A 26280-nucleotide genomic window follows, 5' to 3' on the forward strand; every position below is an offset into this window, starting at 1 on the left:
TTGGGGAGATTAAGCATGTTATGGGGGATTATGATAGACAAAGAAGGTTGGATTTGTCAAGAGAGATGGAAAGGGGTGCTAGTTAGCTTGTTTTGAAATCTTGTGGATGATTACATGGTTTCTAACTAGCAATTAATCCAGGTACAATGGCTCCAAAGAAGCGTAGAACCGCCGGCGCCTCAAGCTCACGCCAACCGGGCGAATATACACGGGAGGACCCCGAGTTTCATGGGGTAGTCCTGATATCCGACGATGATAGGGTCCGGTTTAAGAAGCTTGCAAAGAAGGGGGTCGAAATCACACGATATGCCGATCACGACCTTCTTCGGGAGATGGGAATTTATGAAGACGTGAGAGACATGTTCTACCATGTGGGGTGGATCTACATCTTCAACGGTGGATGGCCCACCTATGAACGAGCAACGTTGGAGATTCTGAGCTCGTTGGATCAGTCGGTCTTCAAGGAAAACAAACCGAGAACCATCTCTTTCCAGCTCAACAATGTTTGGGAGGCAGATATCGCGGTGACCGAGATCACCACGGCACTCAACTGCAGAGTAGGGGGCTACACCGTGCACACAATTGGTACAGAGTTCAATGATGGAGCATTCTGGAGAGAAATAGCCCTACCGAGCGCTGGTTCATTTGTATCGGGGACGTCGAAGGCGGCGGACATCAGAAATCCTGTCCTCAGAATGGTACACCGCATCTTGGCTTATACGGTGCTTGCACGGAAGGACAACACTCATGTGACGAGGCAGGAGCTGTTCATCATGTGGGGGATGCTCACACGCACCCCAATGGATTTGACTTACATCCTCCTCAAGCAGTTGTTTAAGGCATCCAGCGCGACCAGAGGAGTGATTACAATTGGAGGGATGCTTACACCCCTTGCCCGACGTATTTGTCCCGCCGTTGCTCAATGGGATGCGTTGGCAGGTGATACGCTACTCAACGGTCGCCGAATGGTCCACATGCGATTCTTGACGAGCGCCCAACCCCCATTCAAGCGGTGCAAAGTGACGGAGACCACTTCCCCCTGCCGAACCCGCCTCTCACCCGAGTGGGCGGACGCTTTGAGACGCAAAATTGGCTAATGAACACTGACTCCCACTTGAGGGTTATTGCAGGGGAGCAAGTTGATGAGCAGAGCCCTCAGCAGGTGCATGAGGAGGAAGAACAAGAGGAGCCCGCAGCAGAAGCCGAAGGAGAACAATGGGGACCGGGAGCCCATTTTGATGTGACTGACCTCACCGACAGGATGCAGTGGTTGCAGGCCTTCGCCGAGCAACAGGAGGCGCAGCTCACGGTGATGCGCACTGACGTCACAGCGGTTCGCCTGCAGCAGCAAGCGATGGATGCATATCAGCGCGAGCAGTTTGCTCATTATGGCGCTTTTGAGACATACGCCCGGGAGGAGTTCAACCGGCAGGCGACCTTCGAGGCGTGGCAGCGGGCTCAGATAGAGAGGCAGCAACAGGAATACGCTAGGCAGATGGCAATGCAAGAGGAACTCCTACGACAATTTCAGGAGTTCCAGAGGAGACAGGGAGGACCGCCATCTTGAGTGATTTGTAAGTATGCTAACCATAACTTTTATCTATTTTTCCCTCCAAACTTATTTTCGAGCATTCGCTCCTTAATAAGTTTGGGGGAGGGGGATGGAGATTAGTTATGGTTTGCATTTTTAGCCTAGCATTTTTATTATGTTTTTGCTGCTTTTGAGGAGATTTTTCTTAGTCTTTTATTCGTGGGCCTGTAACTAAATTGATATATTCTCTCAGATACACTCCGTAGTTTCTTTGCTATTTGAATGTTTGTTGCTCCATTTAGTTGATTGGTAAGGTGCCTATGACGATTTCTACGAAAAAGAAGGTAATTCCCAATTTTTCTTGATATGGTGACATGATTTGAACTGATGTGTGTGATTGATGAGTTTATTTTGCCTTGACTTTTGACGTTGAACAAGCTAGTGAGGAATTGAGCCTTAACTGCCCATTTTTGCAGTTTGTTCTTTGTTTTTGAGTGTTGTCATGCATGTAGTGCGCTTCTAGAACTTGCCATGAGTCTTGGTCGAGGTTGCTTGTTGTGTTCGAGAGTTTGAGATGATCTTAGGCCATTTTTCGTAAGCCACGTTATATCCCAAACACTGTCCTGAAAATATTATTCCCTTGTTAGCCGTGTTTGAGCCTTTTTAAGCTTTGATTCATTAACCGAATGATAGGGGGTGATGGAGTATATGGGGATCGTCGTGTGATATTGACTGTGGGTTGATTGAAATAAGGGTGAAACATGATTCTAGTCATTCTTATAAGCTCTAGAAAAAGAAAAAGAAAAAAAAAATTGATGAAAGTTGATTGAGAAAGTCAAGTGATAATTGAAAAAATTCATGGATAGTCGAATTTGTTGTTATGAGAAAAATGAGAGCATAAAAGAATGTCTAGTTTGATTTATGATGATTATATCCCTTGGTTTGTAATGATTATGGAGAGGTTGTTAGGTGGAAGATGGAATTTATTCCATGCTTGAATGGTGAAGTCATAAGGTTGGTGAGAACAATTTAATTTGAGTCACTTAGCCAAATTTCCCTACCTAATCCAATGTCCCTACATTAGAACCCAAATTTAAGACCTATTTGATCTTACCCTTGGCACACTTTTAGCGATGGAGATTTTGAGACAATTGGCAAGCATATGGTAAGTAATCTGCATTTCATGAGTTTCGATGAGTGATACACGTCCTTTTTCCATCAATTGAGAGTTGAGCAAAATACTTTTATCTTGAGAGTCAATTGTTGGAATGTCGAGGTTGAATTTGCCATTGATTATGCTTGTTGGTGATTATTGTGTTCATGTGTTGAGAATTTGAGGGAATTCGAAAGGTTTTATTTTTCTGAGGCATCGATGATCCAATCATCTTACCCATTCGTGTTTATTGTTTTGTTCTTCTCGTTGTTCGAGGACGAGCAACATCTTAAGTTTGGGGGAGTTGATAAACACTCATTTTGCATGGTTTTTATGGTTTATATTCTGTAGTTTAAGTCGATTTTACACCCGTTTCATTATCATTTAGAGTTTATTGACTATTATTTCGTGATTTCACGTTTGGGTGTAGTTTTGACTGTTTGGATGCAGAATTGAATGATATTGGAGCATGGAGTGTAAGGAATATGTTAAAGAGAAGAGTTTTGAGAGAATCGAGCCCAAAAATCGAGAAAAGACGAAGATTCTGGAGTCAAGACGGAAAATGAGCAGTTCGGCGGTCAAAGGGAGTTGACCGCCGAATTTCAGCGTTTTAAGGAGTGAAAACGGCGACCAGAACGGCGGTCGCCGGCCAGGTCGCCGAAAATCCTGATTGAATTTTGGCCTGGAGCTGGAAAAACGGCGGTCGCCGTTTTCGTGTGTTAAATGGCCTGATTTCGGCGATCAGTTCGGCGACCGCCGAACGGGTCGCCGAATTGACCGCGTGTTTTATTTTCTTCCGCGTTTTTACGATTTTTCAAGTTATTTTCGGTTTAGAACTTGGTTTTTCACCCTAAGACTATAAATAGGTCCTCTTTTGACCTATCTAGGGTCCCCAGCTTTAGTTTTTCAGTTCCCAACATTCATATTTTCAGTTTTATAGCTTTAGAACTTTTTAGCTTTCCAGTTTTCAAGGCTTGGATCAAGATTGAAGATTCAAGCCGCTACAATCGTTTTAATTCGGTTTTTATACAATTTGTTTTTACAATTGCGTTCAATTTAATTATGTTTATGTTTGATTTTATTATGTCTGACTAGTCTTTTAATCTGAACCTAGGGTTTGTACATAGCTGATTGATTATGTGTTTTTGATTTATTGATTTCAATTTGCCTTCCAACTTGTGATTCATGATTCCTGGTGCCTGTTCTCTTGTGAATTATCTGATCAGTGATTTACATGTCTAGGTGTTCAGTTTGAGTCTTGAATGCGATAATTGTTCAGCCGATTCAGGAATGCATGATATAGTGTTAGCCTTGAGTCTTGAATGCGATAGGTGAAGCTATAGGAAGCTATTCTTTAGGTGCTATTTGGAGTTAATTTATTCCTTGGAGTCTTGAATGTGAAAAGGGATTAATTAATATACGTTCATAGGTGGTCGTTAGAGACGCTTGTGAATAATATAGTGATCTTTCATCAGGGTTGGATTAAAATTGGTAATTGAATCAATAGGTTAAATGCATGTAGTTGATTAGTGAAAGTACATCCCTAGGGTCAGAGTTTTCCATATATTTGAGTTAAGTAATCGTTATTTATATGCTCTTTAGTTTTAATTTAGTTAATCTTAGTTCATAATTCACCTTCATTATTGTTTTACTTGTCTACTGTTAGACTCTGTTTAGGAAATAGATAGTGCAATTTCGTTTTACAGTCTCTGTGGATACGATACTCTGCTTGTTGTTTTCGTACTACAATTACACTATTTAGTTGCAGTTATTGTTGTTATAAAAATAGTGATCAGTTGGCCCGAAAGAGAACGATGAATCGTGGATGTATTTCATGTCGCGCATTCGACGTGTTTATGGGCAAGCCAATCCACTTTTGATTGTCTCTGATCAATATATCTCTATTGGCAATGCTATCAGGAATGAGTTACCAAATGCAACCCACGGCCTATGCTACTACCATTTGCAAAATAACCTGAAGCATTACGGTAAGGCAGTGGTAGAGTTGTATCGACAAGCTGCATTTGCGTACGAGAAATCTAACTTCACTAGGGCTATGAACGCCCTAAAGGTTATGAAGAGAGCCGCGTACGATAAACTAATGGGGATTGGGCCGAAAAAGTGGGCTCGTTCGATGTGTCATATGCCTGTGCGACGGTATAGTTTTATGACATCAAATGCTGCTGAAGCTTTTAATGCCAGATTGTTGTGGGCAAGAAGACTTCCTATCTGCTCAATGTTAGAGGCAATCAGACTTGTTATTGAGAAATGGTTTAGCGAGCGACTAAGAGCTGCACAACAAAGCGAGGAACCCTTGTCTGCTGAGGCCGGTAAAATGGTAGCTATTGAAGTCCAAAAAAGTCATCAATACACTGCACAAAGGTTGAGTGGCCGGAAGTATAAGGTGCAAACTGGTGACAGAAGCTTTAAGGTGGATCTGGAGAAGAAAAAATGCGAATGTCGAGCATTTCAGCTAGACCAACTGCCATGTTCTCATTCAATCGCTGCAATAAGGTACGAGCATTATTTCTAAGGTGGGTTCATGTAAATGTAAATATGTTCTAATGTTCATTATATTGATTATTGTCGGAGGTTATTTTTATAGTGAGGCAGGTGATACGATCGCGGAGTATGTACACGCTTACTACACGAATGAATTTCTTATCGATAGTTACTCTGGCGAAGTTAATAATCTCCCGCCAAGACACCAGTGGTTGATTCCTGAATACCTCGCTGAGAGTGTTGTATTACCTCTGATTGTCACTGGACAATCGGGGCGACCAAAAGAAGGTAGACATCGAGGTGGTGGTGAAGGCAGCAACACACAAGCAGATGCGTCTTCTAGTATCAGGCGTCGTAAACCAAAGAAGTGCAGCATCTGCCATGAAGAAGGACACAGCAAGAGAACGTGCGCTGGCAGGGCGACTGAGCCCAGGGAGTAGTGGTTTGTATTTGTGTGTTGTAACAGTTAATGATATTGATTAAATTATCTTATTATTCGATAATATGAAATGATTAACTGGAAATAAAGTTCGTTGAATAACCAAAAAAACCACACATGAATATAACAATATACAACACTATCTAAAACTAAGTCTAGTGAATCTAGCCTTCGCAGTTTCACACAATCCAAATATAGCTCTAGCAATCTTGCTCCTATATGCCCTCACGTTTCTGTTACCCCACTCAATGGATGGAGAGCCAGATATCAGTCGTTCAGCATACATGCAGATAAAAGGCCCGTAGCTGACAGCGTCTTGCTGCTGAAACTGATCCTCTAGTGGAGCAAACACCGCCATCATAAGTGGCCACTTCTCTTTTGCCACTGTCGAATCAACGGATGTGTGGTCTAGCCACATCGACAACTGAAGGACACGCGGCAACAATCTTAGAATAGGTAGTAGTTGATCAACTCGAAAATGTTGCAACTTTACACTAAGACTGTGCGCTACTGGGTCATACACCTCGCAAACGGCTTCGCCCAACCGAATCTGACAGAGGATAAAATGGTTGTTAATTATGACTGGCATGAGAACCTATGACAAACCACAATGAATTGATTTGAAACAACGATAAATCACAAATAATTAATGACAAATAATTATTTAATATATCTTTAATCATTACCTGTGAGGCATTCATCCATCCAGTTTGAGCATGAGCAAGTTCATGGTTCGAAAGTGCTTTTCCACATACAGCGGAGATCCAGTCTATGTGAGGCTCCCAACCGTCAGCTATTTCGGTATGCGTCAATACATGCCACTCCCTGGGACTAAATTCACTTCCTTCATGCTTGGCCAATAAAACTTCTCACTCTTTCTTGAGGTATATCTACAACTCAAATAAGTAATTAATAATTTATATCCGCACCAATGAAAATATATACATAATGAAAGTTTACTTATAAACCAATCCGTGTCTACTATGACTGTGTTATTCATATTTACTTCATCAAGTAAATCCCCACAACTGGCAAGTCTATGTCTTAATGTCAAAAAATACAAGTCAATATCCTGCAACAAAGTTAAAATCAGTACGTTAGTAGAAAATAATTTAACAAAGTTAAAATCAATAGATTATTTACCCAAGTTGTGAATTGCTGACTGACATTCTCCACCCGCGCGAAGTTGTCGTACACCCGCAAACCACCACTGGCCCTGACATACACCTCACGACCCTTACCACCTCGACAATTAGCCACCCACTTCTCATAAGTGTCATTGCAGTGTTGTGACACTGGACGTGGCTCTGGGCTATTAACCCAAGGCGATCTCCGAAATGTAGACGGACGTCTCACCCTTCGCTGCGACGCGGTGGCTGCTCTGCCTGTGGCGCTTCTTGTGCCTCAGGCTCCTCCGTCTGAGTCGGCCCTAATGAACTAGATTGCCTCCACTCATATGGTGTAACAGCAGTGAGTGGCTCAGCAAAGTATATCGGCTGCTCTGTCCTATACTCCGGTCGCAAGAATGGGGAAGAAGCATGAGGGTAGACATAGGCCGACCAGTCAAAATTCTACATAGCCGGTGTGTAGTCGCTCTGACCCTTATAATGGCCTGCCACTGCTCGTTATAATCCCGGGTCTCTGCAGGGTGAGAATCATAATCTGAAGGGCATGGATCATAATGCTGGGTCTCTGGATGACGTGGTTCCTCATCGCGGGGATCGTCGTCGCAGGGACGTGAAGCGCTGGGCCCTGAAGCACTGGGATCGGCTCTGTTCTTTGGAGGAGACCGTCGCTGGTAATCATCAGGGGAGTCAGACCCTCGAAAATGTTTGCTCTTGCCCCTATCCTTTTTGCCCTTGCCCTTCAGTTTATCGTATAATTTGTCGAAGAACTTCTTCACCTCCTTACGGATCGTCTTCTTGACCCATTTACGGTCCACCTCACCCTCGCTGGGACTAGATACAGGCCGAGATCCACTCGACGATGAAAAAGTATGCGGCGCTGGCCGCTTTCCCGGATCAACTGAATGACGAGGCGGCTCGTGGGGTCGAGCATCCCTCACAGGGCCCCGAACACTCTGACTGCGAGTCATACGAGGTTGTCTAGCTACCTCCTCCTCGTCCCTGCGCTCCTCCACAACACGGGCTCTGGTGTGCTGTGGAAATTAGACACCCCGAGCTAATGGGTTCTCGGGGGATTTAAATCTCACCGAGAGTTGGCCCGGTGTCAGCGCTGATATGAAGTAGTTACTATCCATCTCGTGCTCGTCAGGGTTCAAATCCAAGACACCACCCTAGAAAGCAACATAGATAATATCTTAGAACATAAGTAAAACCAATAACGGTGAAACACTAAATCTGAAATAACCGATTACCTGTCCCTCAAATAGATCTCGCAAACCGTGAAGTCGGGGCTTACCCCTAAAAGTCCATCTCAAACATCTTGGGTGCGCTGTCGGATCACCACTAGATGCTACCACCATCTGTCCGAAGCCCAGGACGCGCTCTAATGCCCAAACAAATAAAGCCCACGAAGGACCGTAGAAGTGATACTTCTCGCCGGTTCCTATCTCTATCGTATAATGGCATAACATCTTATATGAATACGTGCCCCAGGGGAATCTATCAAATGCATCCAAATCATCCACCAACACCCAAAGCCACGGCTGTACACGCGTATCCAACCCAAGAACAATGGTGTGAGCCACACACACGAGGACAACACGAAGGTACAGGCTCCCATCCTCATCATCTACTCGACGATCCAAATTGCACACGCATTTAATGAGCGCGTGTACGGTCATAGTTCGCCCACCGCAAAATCGTCGGTATGCCTCCACGCGACTGCAGTCGTGCTGTAATGTCGCATCGAACATCGTTGGACCGAAATTGAGCCAGTCACTAATGCGTAGTTTGCGGGGGAAAATTTGACTCGTGCTCCGCACAGAAAGAAGCACATCTCATCGTCTTCTGACATAATCTGCCTCGATACAACCTGGTGCAATGCTCTATTGCTTTTCATGCCGGGTCTCCAATCAGTGAAATTAGGGCTGGTAAAACGGTTTCGGTTATCCGGTTATAACCGAAACCGAACTGAAAAACCGGTTAATCGGTTAACCGATAACCGGATTTTACCGGTTCGATTCGGTTATCGGTTATTTGATTTTTTGTAAACCGGTTAATCGGTTTAACCGGTCGGTTATCGGTTAAACCGAATTAACCGGTTCAATAATTAAATAGTATATATTTTATTAAGTTGTATTTTTTAATTAAATTAGGGCTCCCAGCCTCCCAGCAATTTCCCCCAGTTTCAGTCTTTCGGAAACCAGAAACGAGAATCAGTTTCCCCTTCGGCCTTCCCCAGTTCCCCCGAGCGACATCGCCGCCCTCCCTCACGTCGCCGGCGCATCTTACCCACGCCGCCGGCGCATCTTACCCCGAGCGACGTCGCCGCCCTTTCCCCAGTTCCTCGGCTAACCCACCGGTGATTCCCATCAGCCTTTGCTCGCCTCCGAGTCTGAGCTCCGGCGGCGGCGGTCCAGTTCCTCGGTTAGTTCCACTCTGTGCGTATATGCTGCGTACCTTTGAAAGGATAGTTTTCTTGCCAAGATTGTTATGATTGCTAATAAGATGAGAGGTTGGCAATTAATAGTATTAATTTTTTTGTTAAGTGTGTAATCTTGAAAATGACTATTTGTAGCCGTGGACCAAAGTTTTCTTGTGGATTCTAATTCAAGATGGTGACATTTTTGTGGACTCTAATTCAAGAAAGATATACTCCTCGTAGAGCAAGAAATTCTCTGCTTGTTTGCCTGCACGTTTTGATTTTTGAAGAAATTGAACCCTGTTGTTGTAATAAGCAATACTTTTTCCTATATTCAATTGTTTTAAGAATACAGAGATACAAGTCATTGACGGACAGAAATGGTGTTGTTAAACTGTGCTTCAAACAGAAATGCAAGTAATTAACCGGTTAATCCGGTTAACCGATTAACCGGTTCGGTTAACCGGATCGGTTAATCGGTTAACCGAACTAAAAACCGGTTCGGTTTTCGGTTATCATTTTCAGCCTTAATCAGTTCCGGTTAACCGGAAAATCGGTTCGGTTATAACCGAACCGGACCGATTACCAGCCCTAAGTGAAATGGCCAAAACATGACTCTCTAAACCTTCCCAATAACCCTTCATTGCACTCATTGCCGACCAAAATTAAAGTGCGCATCAGCTCCGGAAAAGCATAATCCTATAGTATGTGCTGATAGTTACCTCCGTCTGGTCAATAGTGTCGGGACGAAGATATGGGACATCCGCCTATTCATTTACAAAATGAAAACCATATTAAATTCAGTAAAATATTTTAAAATAATACAAATAGAAAAATACATAAAAAACAGTAAAATATGCAGCAAAAATGTGTCCGGCCGGGTACAGAATGTGTCCGGCCGGTGAAGTTCTCGGAAAAATGTGTCCGGTCGGGTACATTTTCGCTAAACAATGTTCCGGTCGGACACATTTTTCCGGCCAATTCACCAGCCGGACACATCTTTTTTATTCATATTTTCATGTTTTATACACGATTTAATAGTTAAAAGTTAGAAAAAAAAAAACAAATTCTATATCAAAAATGCCTAATTCAAAACTCATCTAGATCAAAATGCACAAACTAACATCTCATGAAATTCTCGACAAAATGAACATTGTTAACTTCATATATAATTTCATACCAAGCAATATAATTCATACCAAGCAATTATTCGTTAAAACTAATTAATTAATTAACTACACTTTTGTGAGAAACTTCATATATAATTATTCGTACAAAAATAATGAATTAATTAACAAACACTGTTAAACAATATAATTAACACTTAAACAATTTAATTCATAAGCAATACTAATTCAATAATTAACACTTAAACAATATAATTAAATTAAATTCAATAAAATAGTTATAATTACTATAAAGATAATAGTAGATAAAATAGAAGATTTTATGCCGATATAGAATGTGTCCGGCCGGTGAAGTTCCCGGAAAAATGTGTCCGGTCGGGTACATTTTCGCTTAACAATGTTCCGGCCGGACACTTTTTTCCGGAGACTTTCTCGGGCGGACACATGATATTTCTGCATAGAATAGATTTTTACACAATTTCATAGTTAATGCTTAACTCAAAAAAATAAAAACCTGTGAAGAAGATGCCATGGATTTTTCTCGATTTATTTTGTCTCTCGCGTGAATGATGCGTGTGAAGTTCTTTCTTCCTCTCTCTCTCTCGCCGTTAAATTCAAATTTTGCCCTACCTCAATGAATTGAATATGTGAATATAATGATATATGAATTGATATTCCTTTCCAACCGATGGGATATGGGTCGGCTTTATCATGCATGAGGTACCTTATTATTAAGCTTTATGTCTATCACCAAATATTTTTTTTTAAAAATAGATTCTCCCTTCAATTAGATGAGGACGATTCTTGGGCAAAGAAGAATATATTGGAAATCTCCAAAATATTTGCTTATGATTGGTGGTATAAGAGGTGGGTTGTATTGGAAAAGATATGGATATATATATATATATATATATATATACATACAAATAATTTCAAGGAATATATGTATTGAAATTAAGAGATTAAAGGAAAAAAAATAAAAAACTTAAGATAGATACACACGCATTTTAAAAAAATTAAGAGAAAGAATTTCATTCAAGAATATATATATACATACATACACACGCTCGGACAGGAATTTTAAGGAATATATGTATTGAACGGAAGAGAAAGAATTTGGTCAAAAAAAATTCAAATTAATAGATTAAAGGGAAAAAAAATAAAAATTTTAAGATAGATACACACACATATATATATTATTAGCTTCTTGATAGGTTTTTTTTTATGAAATTGAATAAAATAGAATGTTTTATGCCTAAATAAAATATGTCCGGCCGGTAATTTTCTCGGAAAAATGTGTCCGGACGGGTCATTGTTTACCTGAAATGTACTCGGCCGGACACATTTGTCCGGGCACTTCACCGGCCGGACAGATCCTATAACGACATAAAATTATCTATTTTATCTATTTGTATCTTTATATTAATTTTTACTCCCTCCGTCCCACGAATCTTGACACGTTTTCCTTTTTGGGCCGTCCCACGAATCTTGACACGTTTCCTTTTTTGGTAATAATTATTACCTTCTCTCTCCTACTTTATCACATTTATTATATTCTCTCTCCTACTTTATCACTTTTATTACCTTCTCTCTCCTACTTTATCAATTTTATACTTTATTAATTACACACCTAAAACACTAATCTACAACTCCTTAATTCCCGTGCCGAACCCAAACGTGTCAAGACTCGCGGGACGGAGGGAGTACTATTTTGCTTAATTTAATTTAATTATATTGTTTAAGTGTTAATTATTGAATTAGTGTTGCTTGGAGAATAGTTTTGCTTGGTATGAATTATTATATTGCATGTTTATTTTTGAGAGAGCATGCACAATGTATCCGGTCGTTTTTTCAATTTAAAGATATGAATATATAAAGTGTTATATATAGGTTAATAGTAACGTTCAAAAATATATATACATACATACACACGCTCGGACACATTAATTTCCACTCCACATTAATAATGAATGATGTCCCAGAAAAAAGGCAAAAAAAAAGGAAAATAAAAAATTCGCATGCATGCATGCACTCAAAACCATGAATTCGGTCAACATCAGTAATTATTGTAAAAAAAAAAATGCATTGAAAGTGATGAGTGTGTAAGAAGTGTCATATGATTACATTTGATGTTGACCCAATTGAGGGTAATTAGTCTTTTAGGGCATAGATTGCTTTCTATGATAAGAGAGGGCATTTTTCAAAAAACACATAAGAGATGGGGCATTTTTGCCCATTAACACAACAAATTTGTCTCGAGTAGAGGTGAATAAAATCGGACCAAAATTGTTGAATCGGACTAAATCAGTATTTTCGGGGTGATTCCAAAATTAAGGACTGAAATGTTGTTAGTTCGGTTTCGGTTCCAAAACACCCAAACCTGTCGAAAATTTAACCGACCCGCTATATTTAATAAATGTATATTTTATTAATATTATTTTATAATTTAAGTTTTTTTTTTTTGCAAACCCTAAAAAAACTAAAGTTTCCATTTGAAATTCGAAAACACAGCGCCACTCTCTCTCTCTCTTCTCCGGCTGTTGCACCAGCCTGACCTTGTTGCTCTTCTCCTGCCATTAACACAAGGTTAGGACTAGGAGATTAAGAGGAGAATTGTGAATTTGTGAATATATGTTTTCAGTTTCTACGTGTATATTTATTTTCAATTGTGAATATATGTTTTTAATTTATGAGTATATAGTTGATGGCTTGCAGCAAATTGCGCAAATATGAGGGAAAAATAGGTTTAAAAATGACAAAAAGGGCATTTTTTTATTCTGCCGCCTCTGGTCGGTTTGGACCAGAACCGGACCGAAACCGAGGGTCGGTTTCAATTTGATTTAGATACTAAAATTGGTCCGGGTCAATATAACGGTTTTAAGTTCATCGACTTTCGATTTTATCGATTCGATTCAGACCGAATGCACAACCCTAGTCTTAGGTGAAGTGAGTTTAAATTTGATTATATAAATACTCCCTCCGTCCCAGCCCAATAGGCTCAGTTCTTTTCGACACAGAGATTACGAAACTCACTTTTTGACGGATAAATGGTGTGGTCCCCACAACTTTAAAATTTTAAGTACATCTTACTTAATCACATTCCTTCCCTTATCTCATTTAACTGTGCAATATGAAATTTAAAGCCAATAAATTGAAAAGGGCGGTTGAAATTTAAAGCAAATCAAAAATTTAAAGCCAAGAAAATTGGCAGCCATAGAACACCATAGCACCGCCGCCTTCTCCAGACGCTGAGCAGCACCGTCGACACCTCCATCCGCCATCCGTTCGCAGAGCCACCCTTGCCTCCAGAACGCGTCGCTCTATCGCCGGTCGCCACTCCTCACAACCTCTCCGCTTGACAGATCGCACCAATACAACGTCGTCGCCTTCTTCAGGCACCGTTGCGTTCCACACCATCGGCCCTTGCTGGATTCAGCCGGCCGCGTAAGGCGCGGCTTTGATTTTCAGACGTCAAACACTTCTCCAGACCTATCTTCATTCGCCGCTTTGCGGTCCCCATTTCAACAGTCAGATCTCTACGCCGACCGCCAGAACCATCGCATCGTCTCCCCGCTCAAGGCAGTAGCAGCGCCGTCCGCCCTCTTGGATGGCGAAGATGGTGCTCTCCGGGGTGGAGATGAAGAGCTTCGGGCTTAGGTTTAAAGGAGACGAATGTGCAATGTAAAATTGTGACTTAGTTTAGGATTTATTTTGAGGGTATATCCCTCTTATTAAGTGTGAAAGTTTAATTAATAAACCCTTAAACATTTCTAAACTAAGACTGGGCCTATTGGAGTGGGACGTCCCAAAAAGGAAGACGAGCCTATTGGAGGGGGACGAAGGGAGTATTAATTTTCATAAGTTGACCGGATGAGATTTCTATTAAAAATGCTAAAATCTTGAGAAGAATGAAATTTCTTGTATGTAAACGCCCACATTAACATGGCCTGCATGCATGAATGTTCATGAGCCTTCTAGAAAATAATTTTAGTTAGATAACATTAAAATTTATTCTAACGTGTAATTGTGGTTACAACTTAGTTATTAAATTAAATACAACTGCTCATGGAGTTTCTTTTTAATTTAATACAATCTTATGAGGTCGGATTATTTATTCTTGAATGACACAAGGATAGGTTGACAAGATGACAAGATTAAAAGATATAAGTCTGGTCGAATAAGGCTCATATAAACGTTGAAATACCTGATGAAATACTCTGAAGTTGAAACATTCGAATTGCAAAGATTATATAATTGGATGGTTGTAATAGACGATGATATTCTACGAGGTATTGATGATGGATATGCTAATTAACAATGAAATACCTGATAACATTTACCTTAAATTTTTGAAATTATCCCATTACATCAATCGTTAATTCCACATATCCTTATTTGGTGGATGCTCAAGGTGATTTTTCTTTTCAAGATATTCCCACGCTCAAAATAGTTGAGACGGTTAATGAGTATATGATATACATAAATAAATATGAAAGCATGACTTATTTAAGTTATCACAAAACATGCACTTCAGATAAAATTCTCGTGTTCTAAACGAAGTCTACACACCATAATTTTTGAAAAGTTTGAAATATTCAGAATGTCTAATCACAACATAAATCTGAAGGTCGAAACTTCAATTATGCAATTAAGGAACATTGATCATTCTCTTGGTAACCACGTTATAGAGGCTAAGATATTGACTGATAGTAATTCTAGCCAAAATGTGTTGATCTCTAGAATGTCAGTTACTCCATTAGATCCACGAACGAAGACAATTTTCTTTATTAATTCGTATGCCAATGCAATCAGCAATAGTTAACGACAATCTCTGTCACAAGTGGGCCTTTTTATAAATAAATCAGTTTCTCTTATGATCAACTTTACGTCGTAGTTCTAAGAGTAAGAAGTCGGAGTGGATTGAAGATTTTAATATGCAGTAAAGATAATAAGAGCATATCAAGAACAATCAATGAATGTTGTTTATTAAGAAGTTTTTTAAACAATAGATTTACTAATTTGTATTGTCATGCTTTATTTAATATTACAATTGTAAGTTCTATATCGCCTAAAAAAAATAATTGTAAATTCTATATATATTTCTTAGGGGTTTTGACAAATAAAATCATGAACTATTTCGAATTTGTAATTTTAACGTGACTTTTGAACTGTGGTGAATTTTCAATTTCTGCAATTATGTCCCCATATTTTTTTCGATCGCCGGAGTGTTGAATTGGAGTTTATATGGATATTAGTAAAGACAATGTCGTTTTTGTGAGGCTTAAACGATGTCGTTTCGTACAATTTCAATTAAAAAATTCTCCAAATTATAAAGGGTCCTGTATTAGCACCATAATTTTCAATATACAACAATTTCATAGAAAACAACGTCATAACATGAATATTACATAAAGAACTAATTCAAGTAAACTCCAACTCAACAATCCGACGACCAGAAAAAATTGGGGGGACAAAATTGCAAAAAATATAAAGGTGATGAATTAATTTGATACACTTCAAAAATCACGTTAAAATTGCAAACTCGAAATTGTTCGTGATTTTAATTGCCAACACCCCTATTTCTTATTATTATTTCATCATAGCACCCATATTTGTAATAGTACAGTTATGAACAAATTTAAATTATTTGATTCATTAAAGATTACATATTTTTTACAATATAACACAATATTTTCTATTTATTATTTTAGCACAACAACTATATTAAATAACTATATCAAATTACTTCGTGTATATGCACGGGTGGAATACTAGTTTATTGTAATGTATGATCCACTGCTCAAATTTTGTAATGAGGGTTACTATGGTCTCTCTTTCATCAGTTGCAAAAAAAAAAAAAAAAAAAAAAAACAGATGCTCTGAGACAAAGAGATGAAGACAGTAAGCTTCTTAGCTGGGAAATGCCAAAATTCTACATGTACATTAAAAATGCAAAAGCAAAGCAGACACTATCACTTTGCTGCTTACAATCTTGAAAACTACATCAAATTTTGCTCAGTTATGCAACACCAGTTCTGTGACACTGAACCACAAAAAAAAAAGTAGACTAATCTAAAAAAAAAAGGTGTGTACATCAATGGATATTAAGAGAAATGGTAAGGATCAAAGAAGCCCTTGAGCAAAAAAAGATCAAGAAAAAAAAACTTAGTCATGTGCAACAACCAGACTTAGAATTGGCATCTCCTTGACCAGTAACAATGATAGCAGTGCCCTTCAAAGACGAAGACTTCGAATATTCACCATTTGCAGCCAGAGTCTTCTTGCTCACAATCCGGTATATCTCCGTGAGGATGGTCATGAACGCACCCTCCACATTCGTTGCTTGGAGTGCTGACGTCTCCATGAAGTATAGATTCTCCCTCTCAGCAAACTCCTGAGCGTCCTCTGTGGGAACTGCTCGAAGAGTCCCTAAATCAGACTTGTTCCCGATCAGCATTATCACGATGTTCTTGTCAGCGTGCCCTCTTAGCTCCTCCAGCCATCTGGCCATGTGGTCAAAGGACTGACGTTTTGTTATGTCGTAAACCAGCATCGCACCAACCGCACCTCTGTAATACGCACTTGTCACTGCTCGATACCTAGGATCACCATTACAAATACTTTTAAGGTCCAACAGTATCATATCAAGTACCAAGAAACTGTAAATATAATTGTACATGAACTAGTGATATTGATGTTCTTATTTCAATAGATCCAAATAGTATCAAGGTCTAGGTTTAAATGCTCATTTCAATAGATCCAAATTATATGCAGACAAGAATTTAACATAAATTCATCCAATAAATTTGATTCCAAGTAAAGATGAGAACTCTAAATCCTTCGATATACAGCTCAATATTACATAACAGATACAACCTTCACATATTGCAAACAAATTAAACTTAGAAATCCAATCTCTCACAAAATCACTCACAGGAAGTCTCGCTCACCATTAACAGTTAGCATATCCGTTTTCACGAAAAAAATCTTCATTCAACATTCAGCTAAAACAGTAAATCATTGCACAAAACAAATCCAACTAATAACAGTGGGAAAGCAAAATAGAGTCAAGATCCACTCAATCGAATTATTTATTGTTTTTTATTAATTGGAGAAATGAAGGGAAGAAATCTAACCTTTCTTGACCTGCAGTATCCCAAATCTGTGCCTTGACAGTTTTTTGATCAATGAGAAGTGTCTTGGTCTGGAATTCAACCCCAATTGTGGCCTTCGACTCCAAGCTGAATTCATTCCTCGCAAACCTAGACAGCAACTGCGATTTCCCGACTGCGGAATCCCCAATTAACACAACCTTGAACACATAATCAATCTTCTGATTAAAATCCCCTCCATATAAATTTGACATTGCCACACACCACTAGGCCTCTGGATCCTCTCTTTCGATCAGATCATCCAGACATCATGATTTTTTTCACCGTAGAAACATCGAAATTCGGCCAACATCAACGAAAATCAACAATAACCCCCCTTCAAATGGATCATTATCAGACGGGAAATTCAATCGTTTTCATCCGAAACCGCGAAAATTATATAATTCTCTGGCTAGCTGGAGTGAGTTTCGAGCGGAAATGAGTGGATCGAAGATTTGGGATTAGGGTTCGTGGGAAAATGGGATTTTTTTTTTCTTGGGAGCTTTTGGGTAGCAAAGGATCAAAGCTGAGCAGGAAATGCCAGGAAATGAACCAACGGCAACTGCGGGGCCCATCAAACGGTTTTTTTAGCGGAGATTACTCTTTTTCCCTTTGTATTAAATGAAGATTTATGAAATTAGATAATATGAATAGGACGATTATATAAACTACCCACTTTTTTCGATCTATATTCCTACTTTTTCCACTTTTAAAATTTGCTACACCACATATCCATTTTAATTTTTTATTATTTACTTGTTACGAAAAGCTGTTGTCCTATGCGCATATACTAAATGTAGTATTATTTGTTAGATAATGCGCAATTTTTTGTTTGATAAAGTATACTATTACACTATTTAATTATTTGTTTGATAATGCGCAATTTTTTGTTTTGCTTTATATGCAATTTTTCGTGTGTATTATGCGCATTATGTACCTTATCTTTTTTTTTTTGAAACTGTACCTTATTTTTTTATTTACACACAATTATTGTACCTTAAGTCTGCACGTGTATATGTATAATTTCACGTTAATTTATTCCCTTAATACTTCAATTCTTGTGAATGAATTGTCCACATCAAAAAGTACACCAAATTCACGTGTAACAAATTATTTTCACCATATATTGAATTGTTGGGTGAAAGGAAACACAACAAAAATTGAAACCTACGAAACATAAGACATATCAAATTTATTGTCTGAACCAACGAAACACAAAGAAATTTGAAGTTGGCCGACATTTCTTAGTTTTTGTTTGTTATACGAAGCAAAGAGATCAAATAACAGGTTAGTTTATAATTTAGGGTTAATTGCGTGTAATATCACGAACTTTGCTCAAAATTCATTTTCCCCACGAACTTCAAAAAAATCCACAAATTATCAATTACTTTCAAAACTGTTCAAACTCCCCATGTCAACTTTTATAATAATTATAAACCTATCCTACATTCATATAAAATTATAAAAAGACCCTCACATCTATTCAATATTTGTACAAAATAATAAAAGAACCATGAGTTTTATATAATTATAAAAGCTATAATAAAATCATAAAATAAGGCCCAACATGCTTCCGTATTACTTCAATATTAACATCAGTCGTGTGGTGGATGGATGCTGGCTTGAATTCGTTTTACTGCCGACTGGAATTCGACAATCTTCAGGATGTGTTTTTGATAAAACTCAATACTCGTGATAATGTCATGAATATTCTCCTCGACAAACATGTCCTTCAAGGCATCGTTTGCACCATCTGAGGTTGTTTCGTAGACTGTCTCTCTTTTCCTCCAAATTTTGGAGGATAACCCTGTATGCAGGGGCGCAGCCAGACTTTCACCATAGGGGGACCAACTTTTATTTTTTATTTTTTCGATAAAATTAATAGTTAAATAAAAATAAAAAATAAAATAATAACCATTAACACAATTAGAGTGTCATTTAAATTACATAACAAGTAAAAAAAATTACATTTTGAAATTCAAGTTTTTATTGATTAATTGATATAAATTATTTTATTTTATTATATTTTTTAAACATGTTTCGTATTTATTTATATTTTAATTTTATTTAATATTTATATAAATATATTATTTAATTTTAGTGTTCGTCGTGCATCAAACGAATGAGAATATACTAGTTCATCAATAAAAATCCACTCTGATATGCTTTTAGGTGAGAGCGTGAGAGAGTGTGATGTGTATGTTTTATAATTATAAAAGAACAAATTCGTTAGGGTATTTTGATATATAAGTTCAAAAAGTGGAGTTGTTGTGTAATTTATTTTGTGAAGGGGTCAAGTCTGAATATTTCAAATTTAATGGGAACAGTTTTGAATAATCAAGAATTAAATCATGGGCAATTTGAACAAATATCAAAGTATTTGATATAATTTGGATTTTTTGAAGTTCATGGAGAAAATGGATTTTGAGCAAAGTTCGTGATATTACACGCAATTAACCCTATAAATTACTTTGTCAAAATTATCTAATTATGCGCGAATTATATGATTTATGCCCTTACTAATTGTGAAGTGTCTTATATCCTTTTCTGTAGATATACAAATTGAAATTTTATTTTATATTAGTACATTGTTATATTTTTTTGTGTAATATTAATATTGAAATTAGTTTAGCCAATCTTTATATATATAAAAAGCAAAGTAAATGTAATTTCTTTCAATTTGAAGGACATAATTGGAATTGGAGTGAAAATTACCCACTAACAAATTAAAACTGTCAAAATTGATTACCCATTAATCTCCTTAATTAAAACTGCCGAGAATTAGCATATTTATTATCTATTTAGTTTTCTTTTAATCTATTACATAATAAAGTAGTTATTCTTCTTCAAACTATATATTGAATTTCAAACTTCAATAAATTTATATTTTTGTATAATTCTAATATTTTAATTTTTTAAATTATGTATTTCTATTTATTTTATAGTATTAAAATTTATTAATAGGACATTATGTAATTATTAACGTTACCATTTATTATGAACCGATAACTCAATAATCTCATCCAACTAATTAGATATATTAATTATTTTTTAAATTATAAATTATAATTGCATGTACATGTATTTTCCCAAACACTTATTCAGTTTTGTGTTGGGAAGCCCCAATTGTAAATATTAAAAACTTAGTATTTATTTGAAAATATTTAAAACTGAGGGTGAAAGTGAAAAATAAGTATACAACTTCATGAGTTCGAAATAAGCGGACTCAATTCATAATTTATTTTGCAATTACCCTTTCTAATTGTAACCATTGAATTTCTGTTGAATTATTGTTGGTTTTTAAATAAAACATTTTTACTTTTAATGCATGCTATATTAAAAAAATTATAACAATTATTTTGGCGAATATGTAAATAAATTTATATATCTTTTGATTATTAATATTTCAAAATTATCTAGGTTTATTTCATTAATTGTTTTGAACACACACACACACACACACACACACACACACACATATATATATATATATATATATATGGTTAACGTTCTTTAAATAATGAGTGTATCTATTTTTATTGAAGTCATTAATCATTTATATAAATTAAATAATATTAAAATAATTATAGATTAAAATCTAGCAACAAATAAATAACGTGGAGTAAACTAACCAAAACAGGAAATTAGTGATTACTTATTATGTAGTTAAGTTTTCTAAATATGTTGAAAGTTTTCCCTCAAAAAAAATATGTTGAAAGTTAATGAAATTAAAAGTTAAATAGAAAAAATTATGCATAAGTTACAACATAAAATTTTAAAAATTCAAATTAGAATTAATTGTTCATTTTTAAGAAGGGATTATATCAATTGTTCTAAAAAAATTACAAAATAAATCATGAATTTATATTCATTTTGTAATTTCGATCTCACTTTTAAACATTTTTAAATAAAAAATCAAATCTTTCTAAATTTTGCAGTTGAGGCTTCTCCAATTTCTTTATTTTTTTTATTAATGTATGTATTTTTTTGTATCTATACAATTATCTTTGATAGGTATTAAATTAAGTTCAAATATCTTTATGTGTTTATTAATATCTCAAAAATATGTGTTGAGATATAGTCTGTCAAGGACCAATATGCTTAATAGCAACAATTTTCATCCCTTAAATTATACATGAAGTTTTTTAGTGAAATTATAGTTTTGCTTAATGAATTTTTGGTCTAGAGTTTGATTTTCATAGGTTGATTTTTTTTAATTCATCATTTTCACACCAAATCCATATTGTTACATAACAAATTCATATAAAACTTATTTTATACGATAAATCTGGTTTAATTTGTATAATTATAAAATCTCCCTATATAAGTGATACAATATCTATTATATAGACGCATGTTATATTTTTGTATAAATTACATTGATTATATTAAAATATTAGATCACTATGCAGAAAATAATTTTGGTATCATTTTATTAGTTTATATTAATATCACAAAATATATATAGGCACATTTTACGCGAGTGTAAATTCACATTCACCGCGCATAGCGCGGGGGGTACACTAGTTATATAAAATTAACGCAAAAATACCCAATTTCAAGCAAAATACTCAATTATGTTTAATGTGTGAAATCCAATTATATAAAATTGAATTTGAATGTGTGAAATCCTATTAAATCTTATTTATGCGTGAATGCAATTGGATTTATGCGTGAAATCTTACTTATGTTGGGACAATTATTATGATTTATTTTTTTGATGAAGCAATTATTATGATTTATGTATGGGCAATTTCTTGGGTGACCCTGGGAAGTCCTCGTGTTGCACCCCTTTTTGCCACCCTGCAGTCCCTATATGTTTTTTATTTTATAACGATGAAGCGCAGTTGTTGGTAAGACGCTTCTCCTCTAACCAATAGGTCGGGGGGTTCGAGTCACCCTAGGAGCTAGAGTGTGAGTGGGTTTTTTCCTTTCTTTGATTGTAACAATTTTTAAAAAAAATGTATGGGCAATTTCTTATTTTACGCATTTAGTCTTTTTTACACAATTTTTTTTATTTTTGATAGTACGAGGAATTGTTGGCAAATTATATAGTTTAATCTGACTAATGCGCAAATTGCGCATTATCCTCATTTATGTGTGTTGTTTTAAAATTGTCAGGTTAATTGTGCTCAGACCTTAAATTGTATTGGTTAAGTATGCATAAATTAAGCTAATGGTGCAAAGATATAAATTATATAATTTAAGATTGCTTAAATTATGCTCACTTATTTTATATTATTTAGACGCATTTTTTATGATTTATGCTCAAATTATTTGTTGTATGCGAACATTATATGGTTTATGATTTATACGCATTTTTTTATTTCAAATTATTCAATGCTTTAGAATGAATTTATTTGATTGGAAAATTTAATTCACATTATTTAGTATATTGTAATTTATTGTTTCTGATTGTCTGTTTTTTTTTTTTTCGTAGATGACGGAGTGGAAGAATATTATTGTTAACTATGGAGGATATTGGATTGATATTCTTTACAACGGTGGGAGTGTGCCATGGGAATCAAGTTTGAGTCTTTGGAATTTGTTGGAGAAGAAGCTTTAGGGCTAGAGAAAAAGAGAGTTCTTGGAATGGAAGAGGAATTTGCTCCTGTCCGAAAAAGTGGCTAAGTTGAAGGCTGGAGTTGTTGCTTTAGGCGTGTTTTGCCTCAGAGCGTTTTTATCTTTCAATTCCTGATTTTGTTATTTTATTTCCCAAGTTAATCTCGTACTTTTTGCCTTGGGTATATGTAGGGTATCTTGCTTATGGAAAAAGCTAAGCAATGAAGTATCTTTCTCTCTCTATTACTTATCTCTCTCTTCCTACCTTACTCACTCTCTCTACACTGTTCATATTAATTTAATTTCCTGTTCAGCAAGTTATCACCGAAAATCATAAAAATAGTTGCAAATATATCTGGGTCCATTACATTTGGTATTTCAGAGCACGGGTTTTGCTTTGTTCTAGCAAATCTTGGGCGATTATGGCCGACGACACTCGATTGAAGGAGTTACAAGAGGTGCAGAAAAGACTGGATCAGGTTCTGCAAACGGAGACCATGAAGAGAACAGCAGCCGAGGAAAGGATGCATGAGCAGATCTCCAACATTGATCAAAAGGTGGAGCAGAAAATGTTAGGCATTGATAAGAAATGCGAACATCTTACGAACACTTTGGCAGAGATCAAACTACAACTGTTGAATTTGAATCAAAGCAGCGGGCAACATGGTGGCCATTCAATTTTGGGTGAATCTCCATTTTCTGCAAAAACAGGAGGGAGCAACTCTAAAACATCAGCTTTTTCATCTAAATTTAAATCTGATTATTCTCAATCTGGCACTGGGAATTCACTCCACAAGGTTGATTTTCCAAAATTTAATGGCATTAATCCTAGGGCATGGATTATTAAGTGCAATAGTTATTTTAAGCTTACTTCTGCGATGAGTGATGAACACATGGTTCAAATGGCTATACACAACTTTGAAGGGAAAGCTCTACAATGGTTCCAGAATTTTGGGAATGAGAATATTATGGATATTACTTGGGATCAGTTTTTGCAAGTGGTGACAGCCAGGTTTGAAGACTTAAATGAGGGAAAGATTGTGATGGAATTTAAGAGCCTAAAACAGATTGGTTCCTATGAGGATTATGTTGATAAGTTTGAGGAGTTAAGGGCTTGCTTATTACTGAGTAGTAACATGAATTATTCTGAGGAATATTTTGTGGCTAACTTCATAAGTGGTCTTTCAGATGAAATGCAGGGCTTTATGCTCCTATTCAAACCCAAATCACTTCAGGAGGCTATTGAGATCGGGCAGAGGCAACTATTTACTCTGGATGCTCTGGCCAAGAGGGTCAAACCTACTCCTAAGGTGTTCCAGAATCAGGGTACTGGTTATAAGAGACCCGAGGGAGCAGTGGTGCACAAGCCTAACACTCCCAATAGCACTAGAACTCAAGTTAAGCTATTAACTAGTGCTGAGATGGCTGCAAGGAGGGAAAAGGGTTTGTGCTACAATTGTGATGAACATTTTGTAGTGGGGCATAAGTGCAAACATAGGGTTTTCTATACCACTATGGATGAAGGGCAGGAGCTAACCCATATTCAACATGAGGAAGAATATGTGGAGTTAATTCTTGATGTCGAAGAACCTGTGGAGGAAATACATATGACAACAAACGCCATCATGGGTAACACTAGTTCAAAAACAATGAGGGTTATTGGGGAAGCTAGTGGAAAAAAATTGAGGATTCTCCTCGATACAGGGAGCACCCTCAGTTTCCTTCAAGAAGAGGTAGCAAAGGAGTTGGGTGTTCCAGTGGAAGACGATAGACCTATTTTAGTGAAAGTGGCTAACGGACAGAAGCTAACAAGTAATAAAACAGCACCAGATTTTTCTTGGGAGGTACAAGGGCATCAATTTACTTTTTCACCAAGACTATTGGGAAATGATGGTTATGATCTTATCTTGGGAAGTGATTGGCTAGAATATTGCACACCTATTGGGCTGGACTATAAGAGGATGACCTTCACAGTGAGTTCAGGTGGAAAGAAAGTAAGGCTTAAGGCTATCACAGACAATACACAGTTCCACATGATCAGTTCCCATAACCTATTTCAACTAGTAAATCACCACTTAGATGAAATAGATGAAATGTACATGATTGAGCCTAAGTCTATGAAAGAGGGTTCTGTTATACCTACCAAACTCACATGTCTTCTGGATGAGTTCAGGGATATCTTTGAAGAACCACAGAGCCTCCCACCTGCAAGGGGAGTAGAGCATGAAATTCTATTGAAACCTGGCAGTGTACCTAAACATCAATACCCATACAAGACTAGTCACAACCATAAAGATGAGATTGAAAGAATTGTCAAAGAATTACTAGATTCTGGCACTATTCAGCATAGCAGAAGCCCTTTTGCTTCTCCAGTTATTCTAGTCAAGAAGAAGGATGGCACGTGGAGGATGTGTGTAGACTATAGATATCTCAACTCACTCACGATCAAACATGACTATCCTATTCCGTTGATTGATGAGTTATTGGATGAGCTCTATGGTGCTAAGTTTTTCTCCAAATTGGATTTAAGGTCAGGGTATTTTAAGATTTTAATGAAGACTGAAGACAGGTATTTGACTGCCTTTAATACCCATCATGGGCACTTTGAATTTTTAGTTATGCCGTTTGGCCTTTGTAATGCCCCGACAACTTTTCAATCCCTCATGAATCAAGTATTTCAACCCTACTAGAGAAAGTTTGTACTAGTATTCTTTGATGATATACTAGTCTATAGTAAATCTTGGAATGAGCACCTCCAACAGTTGATGATAGTCTTATCTACACTACGAGAGAATACCTTATATGCTAAGAGGAGCAAGTGCCAATTTGGCCAAATAAAGGTGGAATACTTGGGCCATATTATCAGTGAGAATGGTGTTGCCACTGAGCCGGAGAAGGTGGCAAGTATGAAAGAGTGGCCACTACCCACTATACTTAAACAATTGAGGGGCTTCTTGGGATTAACCGGTTACTATAGGAAATTCATCAAGAATTATGGGCTGATCAGCAGGCCACTCACTGACATGCTCAAAAAGGATAACTTCAAGTGGACTACTGTGGCAACTCAGGCTTTTGAGGAGTTGAAAGCAGCCATGACTACTGCACCTGTTCTAGCTCTACCAGATTTTGGGTATCCTTTTATTCTAGAAACAGACGCTAGTGGAAGGGGGTTGGAGCTGTATTGATGCAAGGTAACAGGCCCATTGCATTTATGAGTAGATCTCTTGGCCCTAAAAATCAAGCTCTATCAGTTTATGAAAGGGAGTTTC

At 37.1% G+C, this 26280-nt stretch overlaps 2 protein-coding genes across 2 annotated transcripts; one reads left to right on the forward strand and one right to left on the reverse strand.

Annotated features, from left to right (window-relative positions):
• The first annotated feature begins 4509 nt into the window (after positions 1-4509).
• On the forward strand, positions 4510-5626 carry LOC130990543 (uncharacterized). Its single transcript, XM_057914770.1, has 2 exons — positions 4510-5198; positions 5290-5626. Exons 1-2 carry the CDS (start codon positions 4510-4512, stop codon positions 5624-5626), a joined length of 1026 nt encoding a protein of 341 aa, XP_057770753.1.
• Positions 5627-16191: 10565 nt separating this feature from the next.
• Positions 16192-18060, reverse strand: LOC130988904 (ras-related protein RABA4d-like). The gene is made up of 2 exons (XM_057912884.1): positions 17435-18060; positions 16192-16897 (listed from the first exon to the last, which is right to left on the reverse strand). The coding sequence occupies exons 1-2, from the start codon at positions 17662-17664 to the stop codon at positions 16468-16470; spliced, it is 660 nt and encodes a 219-aa protein (XP_057768867.1). The 5' UTR covers positions 17665-18060; the 3' UTR covers positions 16192-16467.
• Positions 18061-26280: the final 8220 nt, after the last annotated feature.

The sequence above is a fragment of the Salvia miltiorrhiza genome, chromosome 6 (assembly GCF_028751815.1).
Source record: "Salvia miltiorrhiza cultivar Shanhuang (shh) chromosome 6, IMPLAD_Smil_shh, whole genome shotgun sequence".
Lineage (NCBI taxonomy): Eukaryota > Viridiplantae > Streptophyta > Magnoliopsida > Lamiales > Lamiaceae > Salvia > Salvia miltiorrhiza.

Coding starts and splice junctions, on each gene's coding strand:
- LOC130990543 (XM_057914770.1), top strand. CDS start 4,510: ATGTATTTCATGTCGCGCATTCGACGTGTTTATGGGCAAGCCAATCCA. Junction 5,199..5,289: donor CATTCAATCGCTGCAATAAG/GTACGAGCATTA, acceptor TTATTTTTATAG/TGAGGCAGGTGATACGATCG.
- LOC130988904 (XM_057912884.1), bottom strand. CDS start 17,664: ATGTCAAATTTATATGGAGGGGATTTTAATCAGAAGATTGATTATGTG. Junction 16,898..17,434: donor GATACTGCAGGTCAAGAAAG/GTTAGATTTCTT, acceptor TGGTGATCCTAG/GTATCGAGCAGTGACAAGTG.